Raw genomic sequence first — 20909 nt, 5'->3', positions numbered from 1 at the left:
TATTGTTCCAGTTATAATTCTGGATATCATTCATGTTTCAATTTGGTTTCCTCTTTTCCTTCCCCTTAATTTCTCACAGGCTCTTGCAGGAAGTGGACGTCTGTTGTCTCGAGTCAGAAGTATTCTGAATACTCAGCCCCTGTTGCAGGCAGACTACATTGCCACTGACTGCATCCTGGAAACTCTTTCAGCTAATGAAACAGAGCTACAAGATGCAGGCGTTATCTTTAGCCAGTGGGATCCATCTAGCCTTCCCTCTGGAAATCTGACCAATGCTGACCTGGTGGTATACAACTGTTCAACGAGTGTTCTAGGGAACACCCCTGAAATTCTCTCTAATTTGGCAGCTGCAGTGAAAGAAGGAGGGTTTGTTTTGCTACACACCCTTCTTAAAGGAGAAACTCTTGGAGAAATTGTCAGTTTCCTTACAAGTCCAGACATACAGCAGAAACACAGCTTCCTGAGCAAGGTAAGCCTCCTGGAAGGACAACTGCTTTCGCAGTGGATAGTCTGGAGTCTGCTGCTTGCAGATGCTCTTGTGATGAATGTTGAGTAGACATCATTTACGTCACTCTCCATTGAGGCCCTCTGCAGGAATATGTAAGAACACCTCTTCAGAAGAGTTGTGAATTTCCACATACTGGGTTGGGAGACTAAACTGTGAGTTCAGTCAGGAAAGCCTTAATGCATTGAAAATCATTAATTGTCACTTATATATCTATATAATCTGTATGAAAACACTGGCTAGGACAATTCCTTTATAGCTAAAATAATGTACTGTATTGTTGGGTGGCGTACAGCTTTATCACTGTAGGATCCTAAAATGCTTCAGTATCAGAATATCTCTCTTCTTTTTGATATCTCTGCTGGGAGGGAGACTTTACAAAGTAGTTAAGTTCTTCTAACATTGAAGTGCTCACAGAAAGGAAGGCTTCTCTCTTGCACTTTCCTTTTTTTCTTCCTCCTTCCTTCTCTTCCTCCCCACTTTATCTGATCCCTTAATGAGATACAGAAAAATAAGCCCTCGGAAGTACGGGAGGGGGCCCCAGCAGGGTGTCTGCTTTATATCTGCAAACCAGTATAACATGCAGATGAACTAATGCCAATGCTGGCACAAGAGGAGGAGAGTCAGTAGCTAGGGTAAGGGTGGGAACTGGGACATCGCTTTCTCTTGGCAGCTGTTAGACTAAGCAGTAATGGGAAACTGCCCCTCTACAGAACATACGCGTTCTTCCTGATTTGAGTGGCTGTAACCTCTCGGCTCTTGTTTTAGAATAAGAAGAGAGTAGCACTTTTAATAGTTTAACTTTTTTGTTTATAATTCCGGAGTGTGGTAGTTGGATTGTGAATTTCGCAATGACGTGGATTCTAGCCCTTCACTTTCTGCAAAGATTTTTCAAGGAGATTTGAGAAGAAGGGGTGAGTTCTTTGCATCTTACCTAGTGAAGAGAGGGATAAAAAGAAGACTGAGATGCTACTGAAGCTGATGACTTAAAACCTAGATCTGTCATAAATGTTAGTAGCCTGGTATTAGCAAATCCCCTGCATAAGGTACATAGGAGTTGAATGCACCTTCTCTAAAGAAAATAATGCTATGCAGGTGAGAGTGGGCAGGACTTAATATAATTCTTAAAGTTTTCTAGATAGGGACACTGTCCCTAGTCCTTCATATACGGGATCATGTTGTAAAAACCTTCCGCTGTTTTGTGCCTGGCATATGAAAAGCAAATGGATGGTTTTCCTAGAGCCTGCAGTCATCTTTATTTCATTCAGATAGTAGACCTTCAGTGTTTCTGGACATGCCATACATGCATTTTTCATTCTCTTGTTTTTCTGAAATGCTATTTCAAAGTAGCTTATGTGTATAGGTGCTTCTTCCCTGTTAGTGGTTTGTTGCTTCTCCCCACCCCCCTGCAGCTGAAGGATTTGGGTGACTTGGTTTTTTGTTTCCTCTGTCCTGCTTTACTATTTCTATTGCAGACAGGGCTTATGTGACATAGGTTGGTAACATCTAAATTCAGTGTTTCCACTTCTATGATTTTGTGTGTCGGAATCCATACGTTCTGTTTGTCTCTGGAGTTGTGTCTTACTGCTGGAATTAAATTCTAGACATGTTCAGATACCCTATGGGATTCGACAGCATGGTCACTGCTCTGTTTTTTGCACACCTGGTAGCATGGTAAGACTAGTTCCATAACCAGGGCTTCGAGATACTTGTAGTACTGCTTTCTGAGGATCTTTTAGGGAAGAAGGAATAGTCTAGATGTGGATAAAATACTGTTATGTTAATCAAATATATATTTGTACTGAGACAATATAGAACAGATGCCAAGATTTCTTGCTTTTGCTTGAAAGGGGTAGACAGTACCTGTTGTTCCTGGTGAAGCTGTCTTTGAGGACACTCAACATGAAGTATAGATGTGACTTGTATTTTTAACTGACTTTTGACTTTCCTGTTAACTGTTGTTTTACCTGATTTGACAGGCACAGTGGGAGGGCTTATTCAGCAAAGCTTCACTGAATCTGGTTGCCATGAAGAGATCGTTCTTTGGCTCTGTTATTTTCCTTTGTCGCCGGCAAGCCCCTGCCAAAACACCTGTTTTTCTGCCAATAGATGATACCCATTATAAGTGGGTTGAATCCTTAAAGGTGAGAATTCCTGTGTCCTAGATATCTGAATTTCCAAATCATGACACTTTCTAAATGAGATGTTTAGCGGTGTTAAAAGAATTAAGTTTAAGTGTGTGTGTGTGTGTGTGTGTGTGTTCAGTTACTTTTCTTACAATAGAATGTATTAATCTCTGCCTTAAGGATATGAGGGCTGTTTCCTTTCTGTGGTTCCTAGTAAAACAGTTTGGGGTTTGTCCTGTAGGAGATCTTGGCTGACCCATCAGAGCAGCCTGTGTGGCTGACTGCCACCAGTTGTGGGAACTCAGGAATTTTGGGAATGGTGAACTGTCTCCGCCTTGAAGCAGAAGGCCACAGAATCAGGTACGTAAGCATGCCCTTGGGTCACAGTTAGAGATGAAATATTTGTGTGTTAGCTTCTTTTCAGGCCTATAGAAAAACAAACAAAATGACAACTCTTGGCTTCTAGGTGTGTGTTCATTTCCAACTTGAACCCTTCATCAGCTGTGCCACCCACGAGTCTTTCTTCCTTGGAGATGCAGAAGATTGTTCAGAAGGACCTGGTGATGAACGTGTATCGTGATGGAGAGTGGGGCTCCTTCAGGCATCTCCCGTTGCAGCAAGGTAACTCCTTTGAGGTCTGAGGATCACTTGCAGGGCCTTCAGTCTCAATGGACTTTGAATAGAAAATGAGTAGCTATTGTTGCTACAATTACATTTGATTGTTATTTTTTAATGGATAACTTGGAATTCTTCTGCTCCAGCTCAGAGTGAACAGTAGCATACTCTGGTGCTGGGAGGGGGGATGAGCTATTTGGGGTATGGGTATAATTGCAGGGTAATAAGAAAGGGCTTTCTGGAGAGCAAATGGAGGAGCAGGTAGCAATTACACAAGGAATTTACTCACTCTGGAAAGTGCATGCCTGTGTTAATGTGTGTAAAGTTCTTATTGTTCCTTCTTCTGCAGCACAACCTCAGGAGTTGACAGAATATGCCTATGTAAATGTGTTGACTCGTGGAGACCTCTCATCTCTCCATTGGATTGTCTCCCCACTTCGACACTTCCACGCAACTAATCCTAATGTTCAACTCTGCAAAGTCTATTACGCATCTCTCAACTTCCGGGACATTATGCTGGCCACAGGAAAGCTTTCTCCAGATGCTATCCCTGGTAAGTTAAAATTACACTAGAAGAAAATGTATTTATGTATTACCGTTCTAGAATTTATTCGCATAATCTCCTGAATGTTAGTTATGCCCTGGCTAAAGTGTGTATCGGGTTTTGTTTAGCAAGAAAGCATACTTTTGAAAAGGAAGTATAGCGCTGCTACAGGACTGTACACCAAAAGCTTATAAGTTCTACTTCCAGTTGCAGTCCCATTTTTCATACAGCAGAATTAATAAACCTTGCTGTGAGGAAACATTACTAGCCCCATTGCATAGATATCAAGCGTGAGCTGAAACAACTTGATGTGGGGGTTCTAGAGATGGGCAGGGTACATACCAAGATGAGAATGTTGAAGTTTCATGCTGCCATGCTACTGGACATGCTTTGCTTTTAGGGGAGAAAAATGCAAGGGGAAGTGGTCTCCTGTCTACAAAATGGAGGTGAATAATATTTTGTCTCACAGGAAGTTAAGAATTAACATAATGTCTATTGAATGGTTTTAAAGCTCTGTTGAAAGGAGCGGGGGCAGAACATGTAAAAAGTGTGTTTGGAGATTCTTATGGGTGACTTGACTAGGGCTGGGTTTCCATTCATAACTGAGATCAGTCTCTGCCTAAAATGGGTGTTTGCAAAAATTAAGGTTTCACAGCAAAGCTATTTTTGCTGTGATCATCCTTTCTAGTTTAGGTATCATTCTTTTTCAAAGAGGAACAAAATTGCCTCTGAAACAGGATGTTTCAATGAAATTTCTCAGATGAAAACTGGAAACTAAAGCAATATCATCCAGGATAAAGAGTTAAGATTTAATGAGACCAAGTCCTTTTCTGCTACTCTTGTTCTTAAGAGCGAGAAATTAACTGTGTACGTAGTAGACAAATCCCAGCACTTTTTCTGTCTCTGGGGTTTCATCTTGTACTGTTTTTTCCAACTTGTACTGTTGTAGTAAATTCTTGACCAAGGGATTTTAGAAGAGAAATTTCCTTTGTAAAAGATGCTTACATTCTTTCAGGTAACTGGGCTTTGCAGCAGTGTGTGCTGGGCATGGAGTTCTCAGGACGGGACCTGGCTGGAAGAAGGGTGATGGGATTGCTGCCAGCAAAGGGGCTGGCTACAGTGGTAGACTGTGACAAGAGGTTTCTGTGGGAGGTGCCTAAAAACTGGTAGGTCAACTTCTGTTTTCTGGTTTGTGTATGTGGTTAAGATTTGCCTTCCTGCCTGAGGCTTATGACAGCCCGGATCAGACCAGAGGACTGCATAATGGGTAGATTCCCTTCTGGGAAATAACAGAGCTATAGTCTCCTGAGCAGCTGTGGGATTTGGCTTAGATTCACTGCAGGAGTTTAGTGCTGGTTTTTGTACAGTGGCTTGCACAAGGTTCTTGTCTCTTTCTTGGACTCTTAGCTCGATGTGTTTCAGTACACGCTGGGATTTCGGTGTTGGTTATGTTATTGGTTAGTTACTGAAATATTTTTGCACAAGGATGAAACTCTTGGCTGTGCTTGGCAGCTGTGGTAGGTAGCCTGCTGTATGATTGAGAGCCCTTTATACTTTTTGGTTTATCTCGGCTCTTTAACCTTTCCATTACAGAAAAGCAAATTTCATCAAGAGAATCTAGTAGTGTTTTCCAAGGCTAAAGATCTCTCTTTCACTTTGCTCCTTAGGACTCTGGAAGAAGCAGCTTCAGTGCCTGTGGTTTATGCCACTGCTTATTATGCTTTGGTGGTTCGAGGTGGTATGAAGAAGGGTGAGAGTATCCTTATTCACTCTGGCTCAGGGGGTGTGGGCCAAGCAGCCATTGCCATTGCCCTGAGCATGGGCTGCCGTGTCTTTGCTACTGTAGGTGAGTACTGAGTGCCGAACATTGGGGGGGGGGGGATATAATATTTATATGTATAATAAATAGAGGAAATGTGTGTGTGCGCACATGTGTTTGTATATAAAAATGCATACTTATGTATATACTTCCCCCCCAATATGATCTCCTGTAATGTTGATCTAGTTTCTAGACTGAAAACAGGATAGATGGTAGCTACAGCTACTAACTATGCACTTGAAACTTACACAGCACAGACAAATTTATCTACCTCTGTACACTATATAATCAAAAGTATGGAAGAAGATCAAGGCTTCTTCATTTTCAATTCAGTAATGTGGTCAAAGAATGTCTATCTATTGCAAGGAGCAGACACAGACCAAGCCTTACTCTATCTCTCAAATGCGCAGTAACAACTAGACAGCCTTTGTCCTAAGGTTTGACACCTTGAGAGCCTGAGAGCTTTGAAACAAGTGCTTGATGGCTGCTCAGACTTACAGTCCTTGGGAAAAGATGTGCAGATGAAAATGGGCTGTTTCATCATAAAAAATTTAGTGTAAGAGTACTGGCGTCATTCAACTTGTCTTCTACTTCCAGGCTCCACTGAGAAACGTGAGTATCTCCAAGCAAGATTCCCACAGCTGGATGCTAACAGCTTTGCCAGCTCCCGAAATACTACCTTTGAGCAACACATACTGCGAGTTACCAATGGAAAAGGTAAGTTCAAGGAATACTTTTTCCTTTGTTTGTCAGCTGTGCCACATTATGCAGTTGCACTTTCTAAAGGGAAAATGAGTCACTAGAAAACAGGGTGAGGCTCTCAGCAGAGTTGAGTTTATTAAATAGTTGCTTCTCCTTTCATTGCAGGTGTCGACCTCGTGTTAAATTCCTTGGCAGAAGAGAAGCTCCAAGCCAGTTTGCGTTGTCTTGCTCAACATGGGCGCTTTTTGGAAATAGGCAAATTTGATCTGTCTAACAACAGTCAGCTTGGTAAGATGGGGCATCGGGAAATACATCTCGTTAGGCTTAAGCAAGCATGACAGCACAGCCTATATACTATCTTAATACAGACTAATCTTCTAATTTAGAAAAGCTTTTAGCTAGAATACGTGTTTCACTTTTATCACTAACAATTTATGTAGTCTTTTCAACAAATACCTTCTTGCAGAAGCATGGCACTCAGTATTTTTCTGGAAGGCTGCATAAAACATGCAAAATAATTAAGTTATCTTCCTCAAAGTCTTTCTTTAAAATCAGTAAAGGACACGTTGCGCACAAAGTGTTTCAATAGGAAGGTAGTAAGAAGCAACGTTCATTTCACACGGTACTGTTTACCACTGTGTCTTTTAGCTTCTAGATTTCATAGATCTGTTGGACTTGACTTATACACTTTTTAGGATGTAACATATCCATTTGTAATAGATGAGTGTACTGTGAAACTTAGCAAATGAAGTTCATAGCTATACAAGCTGCAGTTTTGCCCTCTGTTCTGGGTAGACATGTTCATTTGTAGAGTGAAAATAATTGGAATTTTTCAGATAACTACAGAGAACCTGATCTTGAGAGAACCTTTATTTGTTGTTTCACTAAATATCTGCACCATTTTGAATAGAATATGATAGTTCCAGTTGGAAGGGACCTGCAATGATCATCTAGTCCAACTGCCTGACCACTTCAGGGCTGACCAAAAATTAAAGTGTATTATGTAAGGGCATTTTCCAAATGCCTCTTAAACACTGACAGGCATGGTGCATCAACCACCTCTCTGGGAAACCTGTCCCAGTGTTTGACCGCTCTTTCAGTAAAGAAATGTTTCCTAATATCTAGTCTGAACCTCCCTTGACGCAGCTTTGAGCCATTTTCACAAGTCCTATCACTGGATCCCAGGGAGAAGACATCAGCACCTCCCTCTCCACGTCCCCTCCTCAGGAAGCTGCAGAGAGCAATGAGGTTGCTCCTCAGCCTCCTTATCTCCAAAGTAGACAAACTCAGAGTCCTCAGCCACTCCTCATAGGACATGGCTTCCAGTCCTGTCACCAGCTTAGTTGGCCTCCTCTGGACGCATTTGAGTACCTTCACGTCCTTTTTAAATTGAGGGGCCCAGAACTGCACACAGGTACTTGGGGTGAGGCTGCACCAATGCTAAATACAGCAGGATAATCCCCTCTCTTGACCTGGCTGGTTATACTGTGTTTGATGCGCCCTAGGATGTGGTTTGCCCTCTCAGCTGCCAGGGCACACTGCTGACTCCTACTGAGCCTGCTGCCAACCAGCACCCCCAGATCCCTTTCTGCAGGGCTGCTCTCCACCCATTCCTCTCCCAATTTATACTTGTATCCAGCATTACTCAGTCTCAGGTACAGAGTCTGGCATTTGTTCTTGCTAAATTTCATGTCATTGATGACTGCCCAGTCTATCCAGTCTATCAGTGTTCCAGTCTATCCAGACCCCTCTGCAAGGCCTCTCGTCCCTCGAGAGAGTCAACAGCACCTCCCAGTTTTTGATGGCACAGGGGCAAGATTAACCTGATTTCTCTTGGATGGGAAAACAAATTCGAATGTTATAATCTGATGTCTTGGTGCAAAATTACAAGAATGTTCTCCTGTTGTAGAATGATTGTATATAGCAAGTGTTGACAGTCTCCTTTCTTACTCTAATTAAACTTCAAAAGATCCTAGCATCATGGAAAACTTCCTATGAGGAGGAAGAGTTTCCTATAGAGATGGACAGGGTGTATATGGGATTCTAGCTCCTCTGACTTTAACTCAGCTGTCACTAGACACAAAATGTCCTTTTTAATATCAGACTGACCATGTTATAGCTTGTCCTGTTGACACACAATTTTTGTGAGTGGATGTCCTGGTTTTGGCTGGGATAGAGTTAATTTTCTTTCTGGTAGCTGATACAGGGCTGTGTTTTAGATTTAGTATCAGAATAATGTTGATAGCACACTGATGTTTTAGTTGTTGCTGAGTAATGCTTACACTAGTCAAGGCCTCTTCAGCTTCCCGTGCTCTGCCGGGCACACAAGAAGCTGGGAAGGGGGCACAGCCAAACTGGCCAAAGGGCTATTCCATACCATATGGCGTCATTCTCAGTATATAAACTGGGGGGAGCTGGCCGGGGGGTGCAGCAATCGCTGCTCCGGGACTGGCTGAGCATCGGTCAGAGGGTGGTGAGCGGTTTCATCACTTGGGGTTTTTTGGGTTTTGGTTTGGGTTTGGTTTTTTTTTCCCCCTTGGGTTTTGTTCCCCCCTCTCTCTTGTTGTTTTCCTTTTCATTAAAATTTGATTATTTTATTCTATTTCAATTGTTAAACTGTTCTTATCTCAGTCCACAAGTTTTCTTACTCTTGCTCTTCTGATTCTCTCCCCCATCCCACTCGGGGGAGAGTGAGTGAGCGGCTGCGTGGTGCTTGGTTACCAACTGGAGCTAAACCACGACAGTCCTTTTTGGCGCCCAACATGGGGCACAAAGGGTTTGAGATAATAACAGATTAACCAGAGCGTGTTAAGGAATTTGTATCTGTTAACAGTTGCAGGTCACGATATGGATTCATCTGTTCTTGGTGTTAGTTTATCTCATCTGCACCATGCTCTTTTTTTTTGCTGTACATGTTAAAAGATCGGTGTTGGTTTTTGCTGTTTCCTGTGCTCTGCAGTGATTAGTGATGTTTTGCCTGGGAGATTTGTTACTAAAACACTGTCCTTGAGCTTAATCTGGTATTTGGGTTTTATACGGAAGCCATTACTGCACTTCAGGTACCCTCGTGGAGACAATGAGCAATTATACTTCTTCCTCTGAGAGGCTTTTTTATGGAGGAAATACAGAACGGCCCCTTTGCTACCTTCTTCTATGATGTTTCCTCCTTCATTACAATAACTGTTCAGTATTTTGAGCATCCTCGAGTAGTTAAGGTACTCTTATTGGTATTTCTTGGGAATACTGTTTCTGTTTTGTCTAAGGTTAGTAAGCAATTTAAGAATATCATCCAGAGGTCTGCCCCAAGGCTGGATAGTTATGAGTGGCAGGGTGTGTGGGGTAGCATGGGCCAAATGCCTAGGACCATGGGCACCTCCAGTGTTTTGGAACTTCACCCCTGAACAAGCACAGAATCCTGAAAAACTAGTAGAATATAAGTGTGCTGTCACCCTGGCAATTCTAGGGAGACACGAATCACTGCAATGTGCTGGGGCCTGGCCCATGCCTACTGAGCCCTGTTCAATGCTATTCAGTACCCTTGAGGGGAAGAGAAGGTCTCTGGATCTGACGACAAAACGACAGGCCCTGTGGCTACTCCAGCCCCGGTGACAGGCACTGCGGCTGAACCAGGGAACCAACCCGTATCAGTATCAGTTGCCCCTATACACAAGAAGAAATTTTGGAAGCGAAAGTCAGCTCGTTTAGAAAGGGATGATGAAAAAGCAGGGCCATCATGAGGAGAAGAGGAGGAAGAGGAAGAACTCATAAATGAGACTGAAACTTCCCTATCCCTGAGTGAGCTGCGAGATATGCAAAAAGATTTCGGCTGTTGTCCAGGCGAGCATGTTGTCACCTGGCTGCTCTGATGCTGGGATAACGGGGCCAGTAGCCTGGAATTAGAGGGTAAGGAAGCCAAACAGCTGGGATCCCTTTCTAGGGAAGGGGGCATTGACAAAGCGATTGGAAAAGGGGCACAAGCCCTCGGCCTCTGGAGGTGACTCCTGTCAGGTATAAAGGAAAGATACCCCTTCAAGGAAGATGTTGTATATTGCCCTGGGAAATGGACCACCATGGGGAGAGGTATCCAGTACCTGAGGGAATTAGCCGTGCTGGAGGTGGTTTAAGGTGACCTGAACAACAAGCAGTTATCCAAAGATCCAGATGAAGTCCGGTGCACACAACCCACGTGGCAGAAGTTGGCACGGAGCGCGCCAGCATCGTATGCCAACTCATTGGCAATACTGACCTGGAAAGACAGAGAGGGACCAATGGTGGATGAAGCGGCTAGCTAACTCTGGGAATGCAAAGAAAGTCTCTCTTCCTCCCTCGTCTCAGCTGTGGAGAAACTGTCCCAGAAGGTCCAGCAACTCGAAGAGGATAGGTCCTACTTTCTACCTGTACGGACCAGTGTCTCAGCTATTAGGAGTCGGCACTCTCCTGCTCAAGGCAGAGGATATAGAGGGTACACACCACGGGCCTCCCTGTGGTTTTACCTGCGTGACCACGGAGCAGATATGAGGAAGTGGGATGGAAAACCTACCTTAACCCTAGAGGCGTGGGTATGCGAGTTGCAAGGAAAAACAATCGCACAAGGGGGTTCTTCCAGGAAAATTGCTGCTCCAGTTTCCAGTGGACACTTCCCCAGACAGAGTAGAAGGGCTGATCTTATTCCTGATTTTAATGAAGGAACTCCTGGCTTGTATTTACAAGAAGTGAGTAATGAATACTATGCCCAGGACTAGAGGGGGCCCTACCTCCAGCCAGGTGGAGGAAAGGGACAACTGTGTTTAGTGGACTGTGTGGATTCAATGGCCTGGCACATCAGACCCACAGGAGTATAAGGCTCTAGTAGATACCGGTGCACAGTGTACCCTAATGCTGTCAAGCTATATAGGGGCAGAACCCATCTGCATTTCTGGAGTGACAGGGGGATCCCAACAGCTAACTGTATTGGAGGCCGAAGTGAGCCTAGATGGGAACAAGTGGCAAAAGCCCCCCATTGTGACTGGCCCAGAGGCTCCGTGCATCCTTGGCATAGGCTACCTCAGGAGAGGGTATTTCAAGGACCCAAAAGGGTACCGGTGGTCTTTTGGTATAACTGCCTTGGAGACAGAGGAAATTAAACAGCTGTCTACCTTGCCTGGTTTCTCAGAGGACCCTTCTGTTGTGGGGTTGCTGAGGGTCGCAGAACAACACGTGCCAATTGCTACCACAATGGTGCACCGGTGGCAATATTGCACCAACCGAGACTCCCTGATTCCCATTCATGAGCCGATTTGTCGACTGGAGAGCCAAGGAGTGATCAGTAAGACTCGCTCACCCTTTAGCAGTCCCATATGGCCAGTGCGAAAGTCTAATGGAGAGTGGAGACTGACAGCCTATCGTGGCCTGAATGAAGTCACGCTGCCACTGAGTGCTGCCATGCCGGACATGCTGGAACTGCAATAGGAACTGGAGTCAAAAGCAGCCAAATGGTATGCCACAACTGATATCGCTGATGCGTTTTTCTCAATCCCTTTGGCAGCAGAGTGCAGGCCACAGTTTGCTTTCACTTGGACTCAGTTTGGTACACTTGGAATCGACTGCCCCAGGGGTGGAAACACAGCCCCACCATTTGCCGTGGCCTGATCCAGGCTGCACTGAAGCTCCAGAACATCTGCAATACATTGATGACATCATCATGTGGGGCAATACAGCAGAAGTTTTTGAGAAAGGGAGGAAAATAGTCCAAATCCTTCTGAAGGCCGGTTTTGCCATAAAACAAAGTAGGTGCAAAAAACAAAGCAGGTCAAGGGACCTGCACAGGAGATCCAGTTTTTAGGAATAAAATGGCAAGATGAACATCGTCAGATCCCAATAGATGTGATTAACAAAATAATAGCCATGTCTCCACCAACTAGCAAAAAGGAAACACAAGCTTTCTTAGGCGTTGTGGGGTTTTGGAGAATGCATATTCCAAATTACAGTCTGATCATAAGCCTTCTCCATGAAGTGACCTGGAAGGAGAACGATTTTAAATGGGGCCCTGAGCAAGGACAAGCCTTTGAAAAAATTAAACGGGAGATAGTTCATGCAGTAGCCCTTGGGCCAGTCCGGGCAGGGTAAGATGTAAAAAATGTGCTCTACACCACAGCCAGGGAGAATGGCCCTACCTGGAGCCTCTGGCAGAAAGCACCCGGGGAGACGCAAGGTTGACCCCTAGGGTTTTGGAGTCGGGGATACAGAGGATCCCAGGCCTGCTATACTCCAACTGAAAATGAGATATTGGCAGCATATGAAGGGGTTCGAGCTGCTTTGGAAGTGGTTGGTACTGAAGCACAGCTCCTCCTGGCACCCCGACTGCTGGTGCTGGGCTGGGTGTTCAAAGGGAGGGTCCCCTCTACACATCATGCAACTGATGCTATGTGGAGTAAGTGTGTTGCACTGATCACACAACGGGCTCGGATAGGAAACCCCAGTCACCCAGGAATCTTGGAAGTAATTATGGACTGGCCAGAAGGCAAAGATTTCAGAATATCACCGGAGGAGGAGGCGAAGCGTGCTGAGGAGGCCCCACTGTACAACAAACTACCAGAAAATGAGAAGCAATACACCCTGTTCACTGATGGATCCTGTTGTATCGTGGGAAAGCATCAGAGGTGGAAAGCTGCTGTATGGAGTCCTATACGACAAGTTGTAGAACCTGCTGAAGGAGACAGTGAATCAAGCCAATTTGCAGAAGTAAAGGCCATCCAGCTGGCTTTAGACATTGCTGAACGAGAAAAGTGACCAGTGCTCTATCTCTACACTGGCTCATGGATGGTGGCAAATGCCCTGTGGGGGTGGTTACAGCAATGGAAGCAGAACAATTGGCAGCGCAGAGGCAAACCCATCTGGGCTGCAGCATTGTGGCAAGATATTGCTGCCTGGGTGGAGAACCTGGTTGTAAAAGTACGTCACGTAGATGCTCACGTACCCAAGAGTCGGGCCACTGAAGAACATCAAAACAACCAGCAGGTGGATCAGGCTGCTAAGATTGAAGTGGCTCAGGTGGATCTGGACTGGCAACATAAGGGTGAATTATTTATAGCTCAGTGGGCCCATGACACCTCAGGCCATCAAGGAAGAGATGCAACATATAGATGGGCTCACGTTTGAGGGGTGGACTTGACTATGGACACTATTGCACAGGTATCCATGAATGTGAAACATGCACTGCAATTAAACAAGCCAAGTGGTTAAAGCCTCTCTGATATGGAGGACGATGCGCTGGAATATAAATATGGGGAGGCCTGGCAGATCGATTATATCACACTCCCACAAACCTGCCAAGGCAAATGCCATGTGCTTAACAATGGTGGAAGCAACCACTGGATGGCTGGAAACGTATCCTGTGCCACCGCCCGGAATACTATCCTGGGCCTTGAAAAGCAAGTCCTATGGTGACATGGCACCTCCGAAAAAATTGAGTCAGACAATGGGACTCATTTTCTAAACGACCTCATAGACACCGGGGCCAAAGAGCATGGCATGGAGTGGGTATATCACATCCCTTGTCATGCACCAGCCTTCAGGAAAATCGAACGATACAATGGACTGCTAAAGACTACACTGAGAGCAATGGGTGGTGGGACATTCAAACATTGGGATACACATTTAGCAAAGGCCACCTGGTTAGTCAACACTAGGGGATCTGCTAATCGAGCTGGCCCTACCCAATCAAAACTTTCACGTACTGTAGAAGGAGATAAAAGTCCCGGTAGTGCACATAAAAAAACATGCTGGGGAAGACAGTCTGGGTTACTCCTGCCTCGGGCAAAGGCAAACCCATTTGTGGGATTGCTTTTGCTCAAGGACCTGGGTGCACTTGGTAATGCAAAAGGATGGGGAGGTCCGGTGTGTACCTCAAGGTGATTTGATTTTGGGTGAAAATAGCCAATGAACTGAATAGTATGATGTTAATTGCTATATAATACTGTATGTCATCACTTTTATGGTTGCTATATGCCATATCAACAGTATTACAGTAAGAATTGCCCAGATTAATGAAGAATGAGCTTTGATGAAACTGAGCAAAGTGCAGTGGTGATGGAACCAGAATTGGCTTCAACATGCAACAATCCAGCACCACACACCATCTCTCCTGCCCTGAAAGACTGTTATGACAGATGGAGCCAAAAGTCATGGACTAAATGAATTCAACAGACATTTTAGAGGGATGGCCCATAGACTAAGGGAATGATATCTGTGTGTATATAACAAAAGACAGGAAAACTGGTGGTGATTAATTGGAATGTATTGGAGAGTGTGGGACCTGGGCATGGCATAGATGGTATAGAATAAGGGCTGAATACTGTCCTGGTTTTGGCTGGGATAGAGTTAATTTTCTTTCTGGTAGCTGATACAGGGCTGTGTTTTGGATTTAGTATCAGAATAATGTTGATAGCACACTGATGTTTTAGTTGTTGCTGAGTAACGCTTACACTAGTCAAGGCCTCTTCAGCTTCCCATGCTCTGCCGGGTGCACAAGAAGCTGGGAAGGGGGCACAGCCAAACTGGCCAAAGGGCTATTCCATACCATATGGCGTCATGCTCAGTAGATAAACTGGCGGGAGCTGGCGGGGGCGGGGGGGAGCAGCGATTGCTGCTCGGGAATGGGCTGAGCATCGGTCAGAGGGTGATGAGCAGTCGCATCACTTATGCTTCGTGTTGGTTGTTTTGTTTTGGGGTTTTTTTCCCCCTTGGGTTTTGTTCCCTTCTCTCTTGTTGTTTTCCTTTTCATTACAGTTTATTATTATTTTATTTTATGCTATTTCAATTATTAAACTGTTCTTATTTCAACCCACAAATTTTCTTACTTTTGCTCTTCCAATTCTCTCCCCCATCTCACTGCGGGGAGAGAGGGTGAGCGAGCGGCTGTGTGGTGCTTGGTTGCCAACTGGGGCTAAACCACGATAGTTTCTGCTAAACTGGTCTGTTTGCTTGTAAGAGAACAACCTAATTAAAGAGCATTTAGAGAGTATATGCAAGAATGAGTTTGAAAAATGTAGAATTCTAGCAACTAACGACTGCTTTACTCCTCAGTCTTGCACTACTGACCTACACAGAAATGTTTCTGAAGCAGAAGATAGACTCTGTTTTGAAATGTCAGCAGCATCAGGTGATAACCAAGTTGCTTTTTCTAGGAATGGCTCTCTTCCTCAAGAACGTGGCATTTCATGGGATCCTACTAGATGCAATCTTTGAGGTGGGAAACCAAGAGTGGGAAGTAGTATCAGAGTTGTTGAAGAAAGGCATAAAAGATGGCGTGGTAAAGCCCCTGAGGAGTACAGTCTTCAACAAAGAAGAAGTAGAAGCTGCCTTCAGGTTCATGGCACAAGGAAAACATATTGGCAAAGTTATGATCAAGGTAATGAGATAATGAGTTTGATTCTCTGATGCATCTGTCATCCTCTGTAGGTGACTTTATTGGATATTTTGATCCAGTTCAAGTTGAAGTTGTATAACTAGGACAGCACAGGGTTATTATTTTTACTGCTGACATTGTAACGTATGTAAGTGTCAAGTCTGTCACTGATTCTACAAGGTTCATTCCCATTGACTGGAGGAGCATAGCATGGAAAGATAAGAAATGCATTGTGTATCCGATCTTAACTACTTTTTCTTTTTCCTTTTTCTTTTTTTCTTTTTTTTTGGGGGGCCTGGGGGGAAGGTCCAGGAAGAGGAAAAGGAGTATCTTTTAAGAAGGTCTGAACCAGTTAAAATCTCTGCCATCTCCCGAACCTCCTGTCCACCTACCAAGTCTTACATCATCACAGGGGGCCTAGGAGGATTTGGGCTTGAGTTGGCACAGTGGCTAGTTGAGAGAGGAGCACGGAAGCTTATACTGACATCTCGTTCTGGCATACGAACTGGTAAGCAAAAACCATAAACAAACAGGGAACATGACTGCCTTTCAACAGACCTCAATTTGTAATTTCTCTCAATTTTTAAGTGTCCTATCAGCAAGTAATAATGTCTTGATCTCTTTTCTTTCCTCTTATGTATATATTCTCTGACTTCAAAGAAGCTGTTGTCCCCTTTATTCTAAAGGAGAAAGTATCTTTTAACTTGACCTCTTTTCCAACTACGTCTTTCCTGTTTTTTATGCTTCCTAATTCTATCAACCCATTTTCTGCCTTACCCAGGATTTTTTCTGCAGCCTTACTTTTACCTTTACTCCCTCTACAAAGTCTGTATCCAGCCACCTCACTGACTTGTCCAGTGGATGCAGCATGGTGGATCACATGCCACAAGGAAAGGCCTATAAAATCCTTGCTAAAGATACTTTGTCCCTCAAGTTATATGTGTGGATGCTTGCTCTTGCTCCTTCAGATAGCTCATCTGTAAAGATGAGCTCTACTATCTGATAACATCAGTAAGCATTTTTACTCAGTTTTAAGCCATTAGTTTGATTACAGTCCTGGCGTTGAGATTTCTTATCAGTGGTAGTCTTCAGTGTTTCCTCACGCACATTCAGCCATAACAAAACTTCTCTCTTTCTCTACAGATTTCTTCTTTTTATTGGCAAGTTCACAATTGCACCACTTGTGCAAACACATAGATCAAATACTTCTACTTCTCAAGTTCTGGTTGTGCTTCTATAATGTGTTGTCTCGCTCTAATCTAGCCATTCTTTCCTGTCTCAGTACCCAAATTCTTGTTAAGTTAATGTCCCTTCACTGTTGTACTTCCCCCTGCCCTGCCTTACATTCTCCCGACTCTGTTCTCCACTTTGATCTATTTAGAATATTTCTGAAAGTCAAGTGATTTCTATCTACTATTCAAGTTCTGTCCAATTTTCCTCTTGTAGCTGAATCAGGAATTATTTAGCTATTCAGTCCCTATCTAGTCAGAAAAGTGTAAGGAGCAGGTTAACCTTAAGCAGGTTAAGCCTTATGGCTTGATTGCTTCATCCCAGGCACTGTTCACCTTTATTTTTTGTAGGCTACCAGGCTAAATGTGTTAGAGAGTGGAAGGCACTGGGAATCCAAGTGTTGGTATCTACGAGTGATATTGGAACACTAGAAGGCACACAGCTATTGATAGAAGAAGCTTTGCAGCTTGGCCCAGTTGGAGGCATCTTTAATTTGGCTGTGGTAAGTGACAAAAATGCTTAGGACTTCTAAGAGACAGCAGCCATTCAACTGGCTTTTTTACTGAGGGCAATAAGGCTTCATACAGTTTTAGATTGTCTCTCTCTTTCAAAGGACACTTTGCTTTGGCCTTACCTGGTGACTAAAGGCTTCTGGGTCTGACCCCTTGACCTGGGAAGCAAGAGTATTTGGCCAGCGAGTTCAATTCTGGGATAAGATGAATGTTGCCCAAGACCCTTGGGGACAAGAAAAATCCCATACAGAACTTGCCAGTTGAAGGCTGCAGTGGCAGTACTGAAAAAAGCAGACTTACTAAAAGCCATGTGGTCCTTGTCATATTTCAGGACATTCAGGATATGTCTGTACTGTAAAGTTACAAAACTGCATTGTGTAGTGATATCCTCTCATATCTCAAACCACGTGGCAAATTTAAACAGAGAAACTGGAGATACTGAAACTGCACTTTTTTTTTCTTTTTTTCTCTCCCCACCCTCCCCAATATAGGTCCTTAGAGATGCCATGATTGAAAATCAGACCCCAGAATTATTCTGGGAGGTCAACAAGCCCAAGTATTCAGGCACCCTTCATTTGGATTGGTAAGTGTCTGTAGAAGGGACAAATATGAACCGCTTTTGTGGTCACAGAGCGGATCAAACTTTGTTGTTTCAGTCTTGCGCTAGCCTTCCACGGTAACACATAGTTAGCAGGTTTTTCTGATGGGGTTTCTCTCTCCTGCTCTGCTCCAAGGGTGACTCGTAAGAAGTGTCCAGACCTGGACTATTTTGTTGTGTTCTCCTCTATAAGCTGTGGAAGAGGAAATGCTGGGCAAAGTAATTATGGCTTTGCCAATTCTACCATGGAGCGTATCTGTGAGCAGCGACATCATGATGGACTCCCAGGTAAAGATCACTTTACTCATTGTGCAGAATCAGATCACCAGAAACTTGTGTACTTATCTGGAATGATAATGAATGTTGAAGGTTGTTTCCTCTCCTAGCTGTTACCCTGAGTCATTCACGTGTGAATGAACACTGACCATTTAACAGTACAAAGGAAATGCAGGCCTTCACTTAGATGTTTTTAACTCCTTTTTGTTGCTGCCATGTGCTTTAGTTAGTTGCCTAGTGTGTTCTTTCTTCTGATTTCTCCTCCAGGCCTGGCAATCCAATGGGGAGCCATTGGTGATGTGGGTGTCCTTGTGAAGACAATGGGAAACAGAGATGTTGTGGTTGGGGGAACTATTCCCCAGCAAATCAGCTCATGCCTGGAGGTGCTTGATATCTTCCTGAATCAACCTCATCCTGTCATGTCCAGTTTTGTCCCAGCAGAGAAGACCTCTGTGAAAACTGAAGGAGGCAGTCAAGGGGATCTTGTAGAAGCTGTTGCTCACATCCTGGGTAAGAGCTCTCAGACAGCACTGCTAGGCGGTGTCTACCATCTCAATGTTTTTGGAAAGCAGTGGTGCTGCTGTAGGTGCTCTGCTCAGCATCTCCTCCTCATTCCTGTGGTGTGGGTGTGGTGGTGGTGGCGTTGTGGAACTTTTTATTTATTTTTTTTCCTTTACACTGCTCCTTCTTTCCAATAATCGATTTGTTTCTTCAGCATGGGCTTTTCTCCCTTAGTGCATTTATGTACATGTGCACACATACTTCAGTGTCTTGGGTTTTGTTTAGAGTAGGCTGGTGCCTTTCTCCTAATGGAGAATCAGTAGGAACAGCCCCCAAGAGCAAAATTCTGGGACAGCACATAATAGGGCAAATACATGACTAACTTTCTGAGTACTATTCCAGCTTTCAAACGTTCACCTCGGGCCATCCTCATGCTGCAAAAAGTAGCTTTTATGTACTTAGTCACTAACTGGTAGTGTATTCTCTTCTCAGCTCGCTCTGTCATCCCATGTGAACATCTAGTAACCATAGCTTAACTATGTGTTACAAGAAGTGCCATGTCCTCCTGTCTGTTTTGAACCTGCTTCCTTTTACCATTGTGTCCCCTGTTCTTGTGTTGAAAGTGAATAACCTGTCAACTCCATTATGTCCCACTTCAGTTGTCTCTTTGGCAGACAGAAGTGTGTACTGATCCTTTGTTTTCTACCAAAAGAGGTACTGATAAATTGAAGACAGTCTCCTGAGTATTACTTAAGGAATTGTGTGCAGTAACAGACAGCAAATCTGACCTCAGAGGACAGACATGGCTCTTAGAAGTCATAGGAAAGTGTCTAGGAAATTGTACCAGCTGTAGGGTTAGTTTGGAAGGAGAGAGTGTGTGAAGATGACAAAGGGAGAAGCTAGTAAGAAGCCTAATGGTGGGTAGGGTGGCAGCATGGGGCAGCACAAGGTGGAGGAGGGGAGGAAGAGCTGTAGATGCAAGTGTTACCATGAGAAGTCTTTTCCAGGTAAGGAAAGGGAGAGAGGCTTGAACAGTGTGAAAATTGACGGGGAAGAGGTGACAAAGACTAGAGGAATCGCCTCCTCCAGTGTGACAGACATCAAGTGTTGCAATCAGCTGTTGTTGACACTGATAACTGTTTCATCTCATGTTGTAGCTGAGGATTAGTTGCATTATGTCTAGGAGTGCAGTTTCAGTTGGAGCCTCCAGTATGTGAAATTCCTTTAGCTGACTGGTCTGAATTTGGTCTAGAGCTGAAGTGACAAATGTTCACAGCTATTTATCTGGGACTGATGTATTCCCTGTCATACAGCTGTGCACATTTAACATGTACTCCAAAGACTAGATCCAATATGACTAGATGTAGGTTGTAGAAGAGGTGACTTGTGAAAGCGTTAGATGATCCTGAAAGATAATTCTCTGTAGCTGCAGTTTATTCAGGTTTTAGGAGAAAGAAGGAAGATGAGAAGACTGCTAGAGATACCTAGAGCTGGAAAGAAATCGGCCTTTTGTTAGTATGCTGTTTTTTCTCAGGTGTCCGTGACGTGAGTACTCTGAATGCTGAGACTTCCTTGTCAGACTTGGGCTTGGATTCCTTGATGGGTGTGGAGGTGCGCCAGACACTGGAGAGAGACTATGACATCGTTATGACCATGAGAGAAATTCGACTGCTTACAATCAACAAACTGCGTGAACTTTCTTCCAAGGCCAGGACAGCAGAGGGTATAGTGTCTGGATCCGGGTTGCTACCAGTCACCCGAGTCCAAATGATTAAGCTCCCGATCTGTTGCTTTCATCTCTAGTGACATAAGCCTCTATCAGATCATGAAATAAGGTTATAGCTGAAAGGCTTTTAAGTGACAGACATGTCCCTGAAGTGCATTGACCATTGGGTCAGGCCCATCAGTTCTGGGGACAGGGTATAAGAAAGAGCGTGAAAGCTGCTCTCTTGCCCGGCTAGTATCTGCCTGCGTGAGTACTCTCATGCAGCTGTGTGCAGGATGGAATTTGAGACCTTTTACCTGTCTGAGGAATAAACAATGTAACGTTGTGCTTAGTGTAAGCTAAAAGTATATGCAGTTGCTGCAGAGCAACT

The 20909-nt window shown here is 44.2% G+C and overlaps 1 protein-coding gene across 1 annotated transcript in view; it reads left to right on the top strand.

Moving 5' to 3' along the window:
- FASN (fatty acid synthase) overlaps positions 1 to 20909 on the top strand; it is a 51772-nt gene that overhangs the window by 24728 nt on the left and 6135 nt on the right. Inside the window, exons 23-38 of the mRNA XM_075519180.1 lie at positions 80 to 469; positions 2485 to 2649; positions 2873 to 2991; positions 3098 to 3252; positions 3596 to 3799; positions 4806 to 4956; positions 5458 to 5636; positions 6207 to 6326; positions 6477 to 6599; positions 15476 to 15699; positions 16003 to 16204; positions 17277 to 17428; positions 17930 to 18021; positions 18173 to 18324; positions 18580 to 18822; positions 20348 to 20536. Coding sequence (XP_075375295.1) covers positions 80 to 469; positions 2485 to 2649; positions 2873 to 2991; positions 3098 to 3252; positions 3596 to 3799; positions 4806 to 4956; positions 5458 to 5636; positions 6207 to 6326; positions 6477 to 6599; positions 15476 to 15699; positions 16003 to 16204; positions 17277 to 17428; positions 17930 to 18021; positions 18173 to 18324; positions 18580 to 18822; positions 20348 to 20536 — 2860 coding nt within the window. The remainder of the gene's footprint in view (positions 1 to 79; positions 470 to 2484; positions 2650 to 2872; positions 2992 to 3097; positions 3253 to 3595; positions 3800 to 4805; positions 4957 to 5457; positions 5637 to 6206; positions 6327 to 6476; positions 6600 to 15475; positions 15700 to 16002; positions 16205 to 17276; positions 17429 to 17929; positions 18022 to 18172; positions 18325 to 18579; positions 18823 to 20347; positions 20537 to 20909) is intronic.

The sequence above is a fragment of the Mycteria americana genome, chromosome 16 (assembly GCF_035582795.1).
Source record: "Mycteria americana isolate JAX WOST 10 ecotype Jacksonville Zoo and Gardens chromosome 16, USCA_MyAme_1.0, whole genome shotgun sequence".
Taxonomy (NCBI): domain Eukaryota; kingdom Metazoa; phylum Chordata; class Aves; order Ciconiiformes; family Ciconiidae; genus Mycteria; species Mycteria americana.
Note: the sequence above shows the minus strand (reverse complement) of the source record. Positions and strands in the feature narration are given on the sequence as shown.